Source organism: Clupea harengus, unplaced genomic scaffold (genome assembly GCF_900700415.2).
Source record: "Clupea harengus unplaced genomic scaffold, Ch_v2.0.2, whole genome shotgun sequence".
Lineage (NCBI taxonomy): Eukaryota > Metazoa > Chordata > Actinopteri > Clupeiformes > Clupeidae > Clupea > Clupea harengus.
In genome coordinates, this window is record NW_024880255.1 from 10,001 (window position 1) to 25,003 (window position 15,003).

The 15,003-nt window shown below is 43.2% G+C and overlaps 2 protein-coding genes and 1 non-coding gene across 6 annotated transcripts in view; 1 reads left to right on the forward strand and 2 right to left on the reverse strand.

The window, feature by feature from the left end:
* The window catches only part of ubn2a (ubinuclein 2a), a 13,507-nt gene extending 6,984 nt beyond the window's left edge, over window positions 1–6,523 (reverse strand). For 2 of the 3 annotated variants that reach the window (XM_042706368.1, XM_042706366.1), the window contains exons 1-8: window positions 5,210–6,523; window positions 4,237–4,371; window positions 3,645–3,746; window positions 3,244–3,372; window positions 2,916–3,010; window positions 1,812–2,346; window positions 435–505; window positions 95–224 (exon numbers count right to left, since the gene is read on the reverse strand). In XM_042706368.1, the coding sequence (XP_042562302.1) occupies window positions 95–224; window positions 435–505; window positions 1,812–2,346; window positions 2,916–3,010; window positions 3,244–3,372; window positions 3,645–3,746; window positions 4,237–4,371; window positions 5,210–5,506 (1,494 nt within the window). In that variant the 5' untranslated portion in view covers window positions 5,507–6,523. The remainder of the gene's footprint in view (window positions 1–94; window positions 225–434; window positions 506–1,811; window positions 2,347–2,915; window positions 3,011–3,243; window positions 3,373–3,644; window positions 3,747–4,236; window positions 4,372–5,209) is intronic. The other variant, XM_042706367.1, reaches the window with a different exon arrangement.
* A 59-nt stretch (window positions 6,524–6,582) lies between these two features.
* ttc26 (tetratricopeptide repeat domain 26) lies at window positions 6,583–12,666 on the reverse strand. Of its 2 annotated transcripts, none has more exons than XM_042706369.1 (18): window positions 12,361–12,666; window positions 11,679–11,825; window positions 11,409–11,501; window positions 11,133–11,247; window positions 10,985–11,037; window positions 10,715–10,860; window positions 10,402–10,573; window positions 9,929–10,003; window positions 9,673–9,775; window positions 9,464–9,519; window positions 9,243–9,296; window positions 9,045–9,108; window positions 8,425–8,513; window positions 8,254–8,337; window positions 8,050–8,119; window positions 7,840–7,946; window positions 7,571–7,704; window positions 6,583–7,257 (listed from the first exon to the last, which is right to left on the reverse strand). In XM_042706369.1, exons 1-18 carry the CDS (start codon window positions 12,361–12,363, stop codon window positions 7,131–7,133), a joined length of 1,692 nt encoding a protein of 563 aa, XP_042562303.1. In that variant the 5' UTR covers window positions 12,364–12,666; the 3' UTR covers window positions 6,583–7,130. The 2 variants fall into 2 exon arrangements, with proteins under 2 accessions (XP_042562303.1, XP_042562304.1); XM_042706370.1 differs by having other exon boundaries at window positions 10,988–11,037; window positions 12,361–12,665.
* A 189-nt stretch (window positions 12,667–12,855) lies between these two features.
* trnar-ccu lies at window positions 12,856–12,928 on the forward strand. Its single transcript has one exon. It is a non-coding gene; the product is annotated as a tRNA-Arg (tRNA).
* The last annotated feature ends 2,075 nt before the right edge of the window (window positions 12,929–15,003 follow it).

Here is a 15,003-nt window from a genome sequence, read left to right on the forward strand (position 1 = left end):
ATAACAAACAAGGCTTCTGACAACCCCAACCAAACTCCAGTAACTGCTATGAGGGGACACTAAACGTTTCCTGGTGACGGTTGGGTTGTCTCACCTGTATGTTAAGGCTGAGCTTCTTCAGGCGCTTGAGGAGGGCCTCCTTGTTGCAGGGCACGAAGGCCTCCATGTGGGAGTAGATGGCGGAGCGCGCCTCAGCCGGCTGCTCCTGGACCTGCAGCTCAATGCTTTAGGGGGAAACGGAGGGCAGCGTGTGAGGACAGCCGTGGGGACAGAGGCATGGGTGACAAGGACAGGGAGAATATGGAGCTAACAAATGCACATAGAGATCTAGATGGCAGAAGAAGTCCTAGTGACTAAAAGGTACAAAAAAAAACAAATCAGGTATTATGTGAAAGGTATTTAACGGGCCAAAGAGCAAACAAGTGAATACTTACTCAAGCAAAATATTGTTCATATCCAAGGTAAAAAACTTCTTTCTGCCCTCTTGGTCAAACTGCCGTGACGCCTTTGAGTGGGAAGGAGATGGAAGGGGAAAAAAGAAACAGACTTCAGTCACTGGCATCCCATCCAACCCCAACCATAACATGTCCCCCTGCCTAAACACGCCCTATAAATGCCACTACAACAGACATGTGCTTGGGACACTATGCTTGTGCAAAGACACCGTCACTCTCCGTGTAGAATCCCCACTCGGGCAGAAAGGAAGTGAGTGGAACGTAAGTGTCTAATTTTGGCTGCGTTATTTTTATGTCCCTCATGTTCTCTCGTTCTGTCTCGTTGTCCTTTAGCTTGGCCTGACAGCTCCCACCTCTATCTCTCTCTTTCGCGCTCTCTCTCTACTTGTCCTTTCTCCACAACTCACACACGCGCACACGCACACGCACACGCGCACACACACGCACACGCACACGCACACGCACACGCACACGCACACACACACGCAGCGTCCATTTTCCTGTCAGAAAATACACGGCACTCCATCACGCAATGCTAATATCATTAATGAGTCTGAGGTTGATCGATACAGGATTCTCTCATGAGATCAATAGAACACTAGAACATGTGTCGGGTCAGAACTACTATCGCAAGACAACAGGAACAGCGAGAGAAGACCGAGAAACAGTCATGTAATGTCAACGTCAGAGGCAATGGCAAGTACGGCAAACTGGTCTGGGAATGAAAGTGAAGGTTTTACTAAATCATCATTCGATGCAGGAAACTAACGACCTGCTCCCCTTTCCAATGTATCCATAGCATTCAGTAAAGGACATCACTATTTATCCACAGCATTCAGTAAAGGACACACACACACACAAACACAAACACACACACACACACACACACACACACGAAGCTGTAAACTCACGACGCCGAGACACTTTGTTTTCACCATTCCTTTTCTAATTGCTTTGATGACTTAGAAGAAGGTCAGAGCTGTAATCTGCACTAATGAGGTGCGAGTCACAGATCTCTAACAGATGCTCAGAGGAACCAGAAATGTGGGTTTGTCAGGAGCAAGCAGTCAAAAATATCTGTTAAATTCTAGACATGGGTCCTATGGCTATGGCTACACACACACACACACACACACACACACACACACACACACACACACACACACACACGCGCACACACGCAGAAGTGCAGAGTTAGCTACGACAGATCGCACTTTCACACAGGGAACCCATTAAGGTCTCACAGTTAAGTCACTGTAGATGTTTGGGGAACTAACTCTGCACTTGCTGCAGTAGAAACAAAAATGGCTAACCCAGCAACAAAAGAAGCCCAAACTCATAGAAGCCCACACTCACCGCCCGTAGGTCCTCGATGCGTTTGATGAGAGGGGCGGGCAGGCCGACGGGCAGAGGAGGGGGGGACAGGAGCCCTCCCCCGACCCCCAGGCCCCCCTGCCCTCTCCCCTGCCCGCCTGCCTTCTGCCCCGGAGAAGCACCCACCCCCATCAGCCCGTTCTCCCTGCCGGGGCTGGCCATCATAGTGGGCGGGTCCAGCAGGCTGAAGTCCAGGTCGCCAAGGAGATCCTGCAGCTCGCTCTCGTTGGCCGAGTTCAGCAGCGACATCATGGCCGGGTCGGCGGTCAAGTCGGCGAGGGAGACGTCGTTGGTGCCGGCGGTAGCCGAACTGTTGCCGGGCAGGCTGGAGTTGTGGAGCATGTGGTTGGCGTGGGCGGCGTTGGCCAGGACCAGGTGTGGCGTGGCGGTCTGGTTCGGGTTGCGCAACTCCTCCTTCTCCCGAGTGAAGCGCCGCAGCATGGCGGCCAGGTACAGAGAGTCCTTCATCAGCTTCTTCCTCTTCTTCTTCTCCGGCCGGTGGAGGGTCAAGGCAGTACTGCACAACAGGTCACACATACATCACGTCATGGTTTGCTACAAACCATTCTACACTAGCTATTCTACACTAGCCATTCTACACTAGCCTAGCCCAAGGCACAAGGACCTGATCCTCTGCACCTCTCCTCTGGGTTGCTCAGATCCTTCCCCTGGCTTGAGAAGGCACACGGCATCATGGTCATAATGAGCTGGTCACTGGAAGGTTCTGATGAAAGCCAGAGTGACTCCTCGCCCTCCAGGAATCCACTACTTCCCCTGGTGTACAGTTCACCAGCAATGGGGACTGATGGACCAATCAGAGCATGTCTAATGCACCCTTTCTGAGGGGGGGGATGGTTTGTCCTAATACTGACATCCTAGCATTAATGACATGAAAGGTTGTTTGAGATAAAAAAAAAGAGCCTACATCTCTAATGTGTGTAGGTGTGTTAGAGACAAACTCATCATCCTTTGCATTTCATTTCCCTACAAATCATGTTTGACCATCTGTGGTGACCCCAGAGCATCCATTTGATGTTACTAATATGGTAGAAATAACAATGCCATGTCAGATCCACGTCTGCTTACCCTTGTTTAGGCACTCGGTTCTTTCTGGGTTTCTTCTCCTCCAAAAGGGTTCCCTCTTTCCTCTTTCGCTTCTTGATCATCTGTACTCCACCATCCTTCAGATTAAAGGGAAAACAATCAGCCTTTAAAACAGTCATGATTTGTTATTATACATTATTTACACCTTCCACAGTCACTAAAATCACTGATATCCCACTCATTTCCTCAAAACGTATATAGAAATACGTAAATTAGTCCAAAAAAAGAATTAGGAATCAAGCCAACACTCTATGGGTGAGACTGAGGCTGTATATACCATGTCTATACCATCCCTTTAACCACCACTCACCACTGCTGTGCCAACTTTGCCCCCGTCCTCGCCCTCTGACTCGGAGGCGGCGCGAAACTGCAGCGTGCCCGTGTTGATGTAGAAGCCACCGAGCTTGGTGGATAACGACGCTGGCACCAGCTCATCATACTGCAGCGAAACAGGAACACATATTTACAATTATTATGTGCATTCATGAAACTCTGACTCCGTATTAGTAGATCTAGAAATGATATTATTCCCTTACAACTTTGTGAGATTCCTATGACAGTATCTGCACAGACACCGCTTACTTAGTGACCTGAAGGAGGACCTTACGCCTTATCTTAACTTAGCTTGTGACCGATTGTGCTAAGTACTGTATGAAATCAAAGGGGTGCACTAGAACCAGGTTTACGTTAAAGTGGTAGATTTGTACTCACTGCCTCCGAGTTATCAATGAAAGGGTCACTCTCGTCATATCCAAACCCAATGTCTATCAGGTCTTGCATGCGATCCTTCCTTTTCTTTTTACCACTATTGCCCTAAGAAATGGATTCAGATAAGCAGTTAATTTCTACTGATAACTCAGTTGCAGACCACCATCACAACAAAGAGAAAAACTATCGTCATTTGCATATTACAGTAATGACTTACACCAGCACTGACAATTTACCAAACACCACAAGGCTCAGAACCTAGAATATTTTTTACATTTCTTGTGCCTCTTTTACACCGGCGGCAGGATAACTTTGCCAGTACATCACTTAAATGGAGAACATGTTTCATAAGTCATTTAAATGCTTCAAAATAAAACAGAGGGCTTTGTATTTAAGCCCTTTCAATCTTGCTAAAACACGAGCACTTCAACACGATCCATCAATGCTTAAGCTTTTCTGTGACCACACTATTGATTTGTTCCTCAGAACTACATTCATTAAAAATAGTAGGCTAAGCGAATCAGGGTAGCTAGGGAGGGGGGTATGCCACGGAGGACTTGTTGACAACCATTATCAAAGATAATGGAATACTCACATATTTATTCTCAAACTTTTTAGCCAAAGCCTCCACCTGCTGGCGATCCTTCTCGTCATCATTGAAGGGGTCATTTGGGTCAAGGGCGGGTGTGGGTGCGGGTGTGGGTGTGGGTTTAGGTTTCTGTGGCTTCTTCTTAACACAGAAAACAAAGATCCCAAGACGATAAGGTCAAGAGGCAGAATGCATTCAGTTTAGCTGACACTCCATTTCCTAATCTCTCGTAGATGCACTCAACAAAACTTCATCAACACGTCTTTTCAAGAAAATAATAACATTTCCCGTGCTACATTAAGATGCCAATAGACTTAATAGCAAATATAATGAAATAGACATTTTAAAAAGAGCTGGCAGGTGTGTCATGTTGTATTTTCATTATTTCATAATAACACTATTTTTGACGCGTCTAGTCACGAGACCAGTGCACGAATTATTCGATCCTCCGTCCTTCCGGGGCATCTGCACGACAACTTCAACCCTTTGAAGAGCATTAAGGCCTAATCCATAACAACACATATGTTAAGTGGCTACCACATGCACATTTACGTTAGCTGACAAGCTAGCTGGCTACCTATGAAACGTTACAACTTTCTAGAGTTGTTATGGACAGTAAGCGACATGTTACTCAAGTGCCACGACTGAAAAACAATTATTGATACATGATCTTGATAATATGGCAAGCTTCTAAACAAAATTACAGCTGCACTTGTTTCTTTATAAGAATAATGAACAAGGCAGGGTCAGCCACTCATTCAAAGGTATGCGACTCGTCCCACCAACTTGTGTTTGCTAACGTTAACAAGCTAATCTGTTGCAATAGATAGCAAAGAGCAATGAATGCTAGAGGTGCCTTTACTCGAGGTAACTGTTGGCTACACAAAACCACAAATGCCCACTTCCCTAAACTGATCTGAGTTTTGTCAAGGTAACAAAATTCCAGGTCTTTACAGGCCTAAAATAAAACAGTGCATACCTGAAGGGATTGAATGAGTTCGCTGTAATTGAACTCGGCCGACGACTGGTCGTTGGGCTCGGTGAGAGAAAGGTTTAATCGCACGGTTACCCTCTTGGGCTCAACGCTGTCTCTGTCGCCAGTTTTGCCGAACAATCCACCATCTCCTATTGCCCCAGTCGTGGATGTGCCAATCCCTCCATCTCCATCAAAGTTTTTATCGGCCTCGTCGTCCAACCGGCGTTTCCTAGGTTCAGTGGCTGGACCAGCGGCAAAGGCCGACAGGGTGACAAATTGTACTTTTCTCGGTTCGGCCATTTGGATGTGCAGGCTGTCTCAACCTCGCTCAGGACAGACAGCGACAGAGGGTTACTTCGCGAAACTACTTTAAATAGGCGAATTAGAGGGATTGAACCTGGATGGAAAGGATATTTAGAGGCTGGTAAGATGCAAAGGTATCCTCCGCACCTTACGAATGGAGTTCCAGGGGAAGAGATGGTCGGGGAAAAGTTGTTTTTTCAGTAGCTACTCGCATCCTCAATTGCTAGGGGACCGAGGCATTCAGGACAGCCATCTTGGATTTCAGGAGTAAATAAAATATCAGTGAGGTCGCTGGGCCTGCGCGCAGAAAGAAACCGGAAACAGCGTGAGCGTAAAGGGCAACACGTCCAATCAGTCTATTCCTAATGTTAAAACCCACCTCTAGAATAAAATACAAGATATTACTATGCTAATGTCCGAACTTTTCCAACTGCCCGTTTTTTTGTGGAATGAGTATACCAGCTGATCTTTCCATAGTCGATGCCTCAGAATTGTGATCCGAAATGGCGATTCGGCGGATGTACTGTGATACCATCCTTCACCCTGCCCATCTAGTCAACAGGGGCAGAAATTGCTGATTAGGTTTAAATCGCGAAAACATCTTTCAGGGAGACAGGGGCTTCATAATAACGGACGCCATATTTCAGTATCCAATCGCTATATCCCTGTCCATAAATGTGCAGGGAGTGCAGAGCACAGAGACCACTGAAGCGTGCTCTTCATTTGACAACCGTAGATAGAATATAAAGTCAAACGTCAGGCTCAAATGCAGCCATTTCGTTCTGTCTGATAAATGGCAAAGAATCCATATTAAGCACTGCTCGTCTTCGCACCACCTGTTGCTTCATTGGGCTATTTTCTCGAGAAAGGCCGTTTTAGGGGCCCGTATGTACATTATTTATTTGACATCTATCAATTGAAAAATTTAAATTGTTCTCCAAAATATAATCAGTAGTTTGCAGGCATCGAGTAGGCTTTTAGACGAGTTAGCTATGGGTGTTGACACAAGTCCTCAGAACCCCATTACAAGATAAGGAAATAAGTAAACTTGTACCAAATATGAATACATAAAATGTTTTACTCTGGAACGTTCAATACAACATTGCATAAAATGTGATATAAACTGTACATTTAAGTACTACAAAACACAGCTCAGGATTCTTATGTACAGACATTTATCAAGTCTTAATGTTTTTGAAATACTTTGATTTTATGAACAATAAGTAAAATACCGATAAATATATATTTCATTTATTTCCAAAGTACTAAAATGATTTTTGATGCAACTGTATGTCTACTTCATGGATGTAGAGTGTACATGTCAGTCCGTTACACAGTATTGCAGTTCTGTTTCACATGAAATGTAGATCAGAACAAAGTAAGCATTGATGACACCACTGCCCCTAATATGTTGTATACGACAGTGTTATATGACAGTATTTACCATATTTCAGCATTGTACCCACTGCAGAACTCCATTAAAATAATTAATAACATGATAAATCCACCTAGGAATCGAACATTTACATGTCTGTGATATTGTGCTTTCTACTTGCAAAAGTAATTGCATGACGTAATCATTGCCTTGACAAGATTTTTCAGCTTTCGACTTTCGAAAGATTCAACTGCCTTGAAAAGAAATGGCAACCCTGTTGTCTTTGGCCCATTTCTTTAGTATCCTGATTATGTACTCCACCTGGGGGTTGCCAGTGCTTCTCAACATGGGGAGGACCTCCTTCAGCGTCTCTCTAGATAGGACATTAATGATCATTAAACAAGAGTCTTCAAAACAATCCATTCCAGGCAAATCCAAACAATGCATATTCTGATAATTCGAACCAACCTTGGCTACATGGAGCCAAGTTACAAAAGCCATTGCTTCTCAAATCCTACAAAAACATTTGCTGCTCAAGATCTTTCTTGTACTTGTTCATTCTCGGCTCCAAATATGCACATTATGTTGAGTCAGATCTGTCTATTCTGTGGCTCGAACACAGGGCAGCACGGAATAAGTCTAAAGCCCAAAGATGCTGTGCTAACGTACTGTACACACTGCTGTACCTGGGTTCTCTCCCCGCCAGTATAAGCTGGAAGATCCCCACACAGGCTCCCCTCTTCCCCTCCCAGTACTCAGGGCAGGGGTCGAGCCGCTCAAGGGCATCAAACGCTTTGGCCGCGAAATAAAACTGGCCCATCTTAAAGCATAGAAGAAAAGATTCAGTCATGTTTAAAGTCAAATGGTGAGAAAGAGACCAAGATAATGGGGAAAATATGAATATGAACATACAGTGCAGACTGGACCCTTCTGAGCCCCCACCACAGACACTGACCTTATAGCAGTCATTAGCGATGAGCTGCAGGAGACTGAAGGACTCTGAAGAGGTCTCCATCTTCAGATACAGTTCCCAGGCCAGACGGGCCTTCTTATTCATTATGTCTACATGCAAACAGCCAGAAAAAAGGATTGATCAGCCGTACTGCAATACTCTCACACCAGGTCATTTGAGCACTTTGTATACATTCCATCAGCAGATACCTACAACAGCGAGTGAGCCAGCTCTTGTACACGTAGTCATTCCTGATCTTCTCATTCTGGATCATCAGGAGCACCTAACAAGATGACAGTAGTGCCATTCAAAAGAACAGCCCAACTTGAATGTAACAACAAGGCACTGATGGCAATGCTGATGCCAATTGTAAGTGAATACAAGAGTAAGTTGAGATCTGTGATGTGTCACTGGTACCTCCTCGGCCTCTTTGTAGTTCCCTAAGGAAGCCTTAGCTTGAGCGTAGTCGAAGTTGAAAGTGTCATCATTGTAGAAATAGCTCTAAAGATAATACGTTAGTGAGTTTTTTTTTGTACTCTGTCACAGTAAGACATTTTATAACCCAAACTCCATTTCTGTGTGCGTTACCTTGACTGAGTTCAGATAGATGAGCACATCCTCAAACTGCTTGAGCAGGAAGAAACACGCGGCCATGCACTGCCGTCCCGGTATTGTGTCTTTGAGGGGAATTGAAACAGACAACACAGTCAAACGTTATCAACACACACACACACACACACACACACACACACACACACACACACACACACACACACACACACACACACACACACACACACACACACACACACACACACACACACACACACACACACACACACACACACACACACACACACACACACACACACACACACACACACGCTTCCTCAGTAAAATACCCCTAATTCTCCAGTCTAACATCCAGCTTGAGCTTTCAGTTAAGAATCAGGTTATTTCAGGCAATGGGGCTTTTGGGAAGTGGAACGATTTCTTTTTAGAAAATGAAGTCATGCAAAGTGTATTCTGACTGGCCTGAATTATGTATGGCATTGCTGTTGCACTCCAGCACCTCTGGTCTGATAGACTTTCCAATGAGGAGAGCAACTGAATCAGCTGCATCAGATATCAGTGTGCATATAGAAACAGCAGCGTGTAGGCATCATGCGGTTAACGTGAACCCAATAGTATGAAGCCATTCAAGTTACCACACTCGCTGGCTGACCCTCCCACCAGCTGAAAGAACTGTTGCGCAATCTTCAGATGTTCTCTCTGAGGGAAGAGTTTTTGCTGTTATCAGTTAAACAGACAAACCCTCATCTCATATTACATGTATCCTTTCAATAAGCAGTATATATATATATATATATATATATAGGCAGTATGTATGCACTGGGATTACTTACAGATCCAATTTCCTGTCCTAGCGCAGCATTGACCACACCTTTCAAAATATATTCCTTGGATGGAGAAAGACGGTGAACAGCATTAGTTTGTCCTCATAAACTGCATTCACATCCACCAAGACAATGGGGGGAGGGGAGTTTGAAGCCTGAAGGAAACAGGCTTGGGAAGGATGGAGGACCTAGCCGTGTGAAAAGGGAAGACTGAGCAGCTTGTTGACTACCTGGGGTGTGGTGGGCTCCAGGTCTTTAATGAGATTGTACGCCTCCTGAACATCATCTGTAGTGTCAACAAAACAGATGTTAAAAGGGACAGAGAGAAGTTTATGGGAAGCACTTGATATAAGATCTTGATATAAGATCAGGTGACTGAAACCTAAAGAAGGAAAACAAGGCGAGAGAGAGAGAGAGAGACTGAAGAGTTTTAACTCACCTTGCCTGAGGTAGTAGATGACCAGGTTAAGTCGAGCCTCGGGAATGACGTCGATCAAAGGTGGTAAGACTTGTAAGGCCCCTTCCCCGCCACGGAACACGACCTAAGAGTAGGTAAGATCAGAAGCACCACAACCTGTGAGATGACTAGAAAGATCTAGGTCACTCTTTGAAGTGGGCTATGTATCACTCAGTAACCTTTTAACTCTGACTCTCCAAACATATATGAGAGAGTGCCAGATAGTGGGAGAGTTTACCAGGTTGTGCCGAATAAGCTCCTTGGCGAATTCAAAAGAGCTGGAGGAGATGTCAATCAGGTTCTTTAACTCAGCCTTACAGAGAGAGGAGAGAAAAAACAAACTGATATACAAGTCGTGAGAAGACAAAAAGGCTCTTTCCATCATATTCAAAACCTATTTTCTCTTTCAGGAACATTTGAATGAAATAACTACCATGTATGCTTGACTCGTAGTCAACACTTGTGGAAGGCATCCATTTTTGTTAGCAGATCCTCAATTCATTACAAATCGAGGGTTCAGTGGATTAAAGTATGGATATTTAACCCCGGCCCTAGGCTTTAGTACAAATATCCTTGCTTGTAAGGTCTGTGCTGCATGTTTAAGAAACTCGGTCATGAAAAATTGACACAGGAAATTGAAATAAAGCCTGCGCGTGAAACCTCACATGGAAAGGTCACGGTCACATATGTGTCCGTTCACGTGCGGGTTACCTCTGCAGCTTTTCCATTGTAGAGCCGAAAATGGTTGCAAGCTTTGAGGTTGAGGGCAATAGTGGAGTCAGGGATACTCTGCAGGTACACGGCCAAGACCTCCTGAGAGACATCATAGTAGTCCAGCTTATAGTAGCACAGGGCTACGTACACGTTGAGGGCCAGGAAATCTCTACACAATGAAGAGAAGAAAAACAAGCTCATTCAGACCACTTAATCAAGATGAGTGAAGTGATCTGTGTCATTCACAAAGCTCATACGAATGTGACACATTCATCAGAAAATTGCAGTCTCTAGTCAAATGGAGAGTTGCCTGTTCTGTAGGAGGATGCGTTTGTAGATGTCGATGGCCTCCTGGTAGTGTGAGCGCATGTAATGGATCGAGGCGAGGCTGAGCTGGTCCTCAGTCACGTCCTCCAGATTCTGGTGAAAACCCATCAGTTTCTTCTCATCACTGAACTGTACATGGGAAATGAGACAGAATGTTATTAAGCAAGGCAAGAGTGGAATATATTTAAAAAATAACATTTAGTCTGAACTGGAATTATAAGAATTCGGGGGGTAAAAAAAGGTAGACATTTACCACCTTGTGAGCCAAGTGGAAGAGGAGCCGATTTTGCATTTGACACTTTGGACCTGAAAAGATGAAGCAGAATAAAAGATGTACTCTTTCAGATCGTCCAAAGATAAGGTAATGATGATGGATGAGGGAATCAGTGTCGCTAGGAAACCTTTCAGTGCAGCTTCTTCAGCTTCCTTATAAAGCCCAAGGAAAAACAGGGAGCATCCTAAGTGGACCCACACCTCCTCAGGACAGTCTTCCTTGAGGGTCAGAGCCTTGTACTCCTAAAATATATTACAATAAGAACATGAAAAATGTCATACAAACACCTATGTCTACTCTACATACCTGCTATTGTCTGTTCCAGAGACATTCGCACAAACACGGTCAAACATGAGGCTAGGATACAGACCATAAAAATGAAGGTACACTCCAATATTCATACCTCCATTGATCTTTTGTGGTCTCCTAGATGAAAGGAACAGTATCCAATCCAAAGGCCTGCATGTTCCTCCACAATCCCACCACTGTCTTGAAACTGTCACATGCAACACGCATAACAATATCATAATATAACCATCGACTGTCCATAGATACACAGTCATTTGGGTATAACAGACAATCGGGATGATGCTTGTGTTATTTGTTGAAACATTCTTTTGTCTGTTAATAAGACCCCTGTTACATGTTTATATATCCAAACTAGGCGGTTTACCTCCAGCAGAGTCATTGCGCCCATATAGTCTCGTTGATTCATATAATCCTCCAATCGAGGAATTTTCTTCGCCTTGTTTTTCCTCTTCTTTTCACTCACGCTGGTAGGACCATCTCCTCCAACAGCAGGTTTTACTCTTGACAGAATCTTAATTCATCAAGAGAACAACTGGTAAATACTTCAACGTGTGGCAATTCATCCAGTTTAGGTTGAGATGGATAATGCCAGCAGCAATTCACATGTTTTCAAGTAACTTTATGATTGATGTTGACGTTACATGCAACATTATTAAGTTAGTGGACTGTTAACGTTTTGCAAGGTACGATTAGCTATCTCTCTAGCTGGAGTTGGTAAGTTAACATTCGATATGGCTTCACATAACGTTTAACTTTAAGACAGCTGAGTTAGAAGCAAGCTAACGTTTGATGCTAAAAGTAACTTACTATGAAAAAACAGCAGCAAGTTACCCCTAGCTAACGTTAGCTATTTCTTTCCAAGCTTGCATTGCAAATTAGCTAAATAGCTAATGAATGCTAACGAACTACAGCTAGAGTTGCAGTATCTACGATGACAAATATCACAGGTATTCAAATTTAAAAAAGCAATTATGTCAGAAAATGTGATCAAATCAATGTCTTTCTAGCAAACCGGTGGGGCTACTAACCCTAGCTTCATAACTCACCATGATACCCGAACAGTTGGCTACCAAATGCAAAGCTAACGTTACTTAACTTATCTAGATCATGAAAGTTGCTGTTTTTCAATCTCAATAGCCGATGTTAGTTCCGTCTGACATTGGCAACTGTGCGATCAGTTAGTTGCCTAAAACAATTGGGAAAGCCTGGATCGATATAATGGGCAATATAGGGGAAATGCAAAGAAGACATTTCGCCTGGATTTACTGCCTTGACCAAGCCAGTAAGCTACCCACAGTTGGATTCGCAGATCTAAAAGCTCGTTGCTAGGCAACGTTTGAGACCAACCAAAAAATTGAGGCTGAGAGGCAGGCGTACATTCAAAAGTTCTGGCACATAGAGGTTGATTCCCTGATTTTCTTAGCGCTAGAACGGTCAAGATAAATAATGAGTGTATGAACGACTCGTATTAAAATGTAAATATTAATGTTTAGTAGAGTTTTATGTATAAAATTGTCTTGCACTTCCCTATTCGTGATGTAGCCCCAGTGGCCTAATGGATAAGGCACTGGCCTCCTAAGCCAGGGATTGTGGGTTCGAGTCCCATCTGGGGTGATCCATTTTTTGAGGTGACGTCATATGCTACGTTCAAGATGACTAGGAACTTTCAACCTTGAAATACTTGATCATCTCGGATAACAATATCGGATCGTCTCACCTGCGTGCCTCTGGTACGTTCACCACAGTGGCGTTTCCTGAAACAATTCTGAGGGGGGGACATTTTTTTGAAAATTATGAAGGCAACCCATTCAATAGGTACAGTATGCAAGACTGTTGTATCAATTTGTTGTTAGGTGATTCATTCATACAGCAATACCTTTTTGTCCACTAGATGGCAGCACACAACAGAAAGATTTCCCCTCTAGCTACATTACAGGTGGAAAGCTATGGAAGAAAGTTGCATCCAGGAGCCTTCATAAGCTACAATGATGTGGCTACACAATAAATTATCCCACTTTTTCATTATTCACATGTCTCAAATGTTGTATGATGTAACATAGCTTAACATGACACATGATATGTCCAGTAACAACATAAAGAAGAGAACATTCACACTGTGAAACCTATGAAAAGTGACAGTGGTAAATAGAAATACAGACCGCGTTAGCCACTTCACAGCCTGCAAGCCACGATTTTCTTTCGTTCCAATTCTTGGATGTAGGATCCCCCCCCTTTGTAGCAACCTGTTGAATGGATACATTTGGTCTAGGAAGTCCTACTTGTGTTGTTGTCAATTTATCTTCATTAGTACGCCAACTAAACGGAGTTTCTTTCGAAGAGCGAATCGAGTTGTTGCACTGAACGTTGGCCATCTTGACAGAATATGCCTTGACCAAAGCCATATGACGTACTTAACGAATGACGAAGCCGTATGACGAAAGCATGGTGGGGCGAGCCCTCCCGAAAGCCATAGAGAATGCATTGAGACCCCTGTTTTGTGAAAAAGATGGATTTAACATGAGAGTCTATGAAAGAGGTCTGGGGCGATTTCCATTTCGCCCCAAATCGTGCCCCAAAAAATATCTTTCTCCCGTTTGGCAGTGCGTCGCCCAAATCGCCCATATGGACAAACCGCCTCTGGTTCACCATACATTCGTATTTTTGTATGTTGTAGGTTTGTATCAATTCTTGCAAAGTGAAACATTTAACACCGTTCCTGTCACGGGCACGAAGGTGGACCCACCAATTTCCGATGTGTCATGAACGCTGCAGCATAAAGAGCCGTATGTCGTTAAAAATCATGTGCCGAGCACTTCTACATTTCTGTATATAGTTCTGTATATGTTTTCTGTTATTGATTATAGTTTAATTGGTGATGTGAAATAAAAGTTTGTTTACAACAAAAATGTATGTTTCTCCTTTGTTTTTTTGTGTGTGTTTTGTGGATAGAAGGGATATAATAACTGGAACACAAATGTTTTGTGAAACAATGAAAGTACCTCACACATTACTGTACATGAACTTGCAATGAAATATTCAATGTAGAATTATCAATATCTCCCTAATATAAGGTTAATAAAAAGTAATATACAGACAAATGTGATTTCCAGTAATACAATTTAATTTTAGAGTAAATAATGCACACCTGTATTTCTGCTAACGGTGGGACTCGAACCGGGAACCTCGGGGTCAACTCTTCTCTCATATAAATGCATATATGCATTGAAATATTCAATGTAGAATTATCAATATATCACTAATATAAGGTTAATAAAAAGTATTACGCAAACAAATTGTGATTACCAATAATAAAAATATTTTTTTTCAGTAAATAAGGCACACTTCTATTTCTGCTAATGGTGGGACTCGAAACCAGGAACCTCGGGGTCAACTCTTCTCATATGAATGCATACGTATATGCATTGAAATATTCGACGTAGAATTATCAATATCTCACTAATATAAGGTTAATAACATGTAATATGCAAACAAATTGTGATTTCCAATAATAAAAATGAACTTGCAGTAAATAATGCACACCTCAATATCTGCTAACGATGGGACTCGAACCGGGAACCTCTTCTCATAGAAATGCAGTTTAAGGTTTAAAAAATGATTTATGTACATCAACATTAAAAAACTTCAGTCATGGAAGATTAGGCCATAGATAATCCCTTCCTTATTTCACC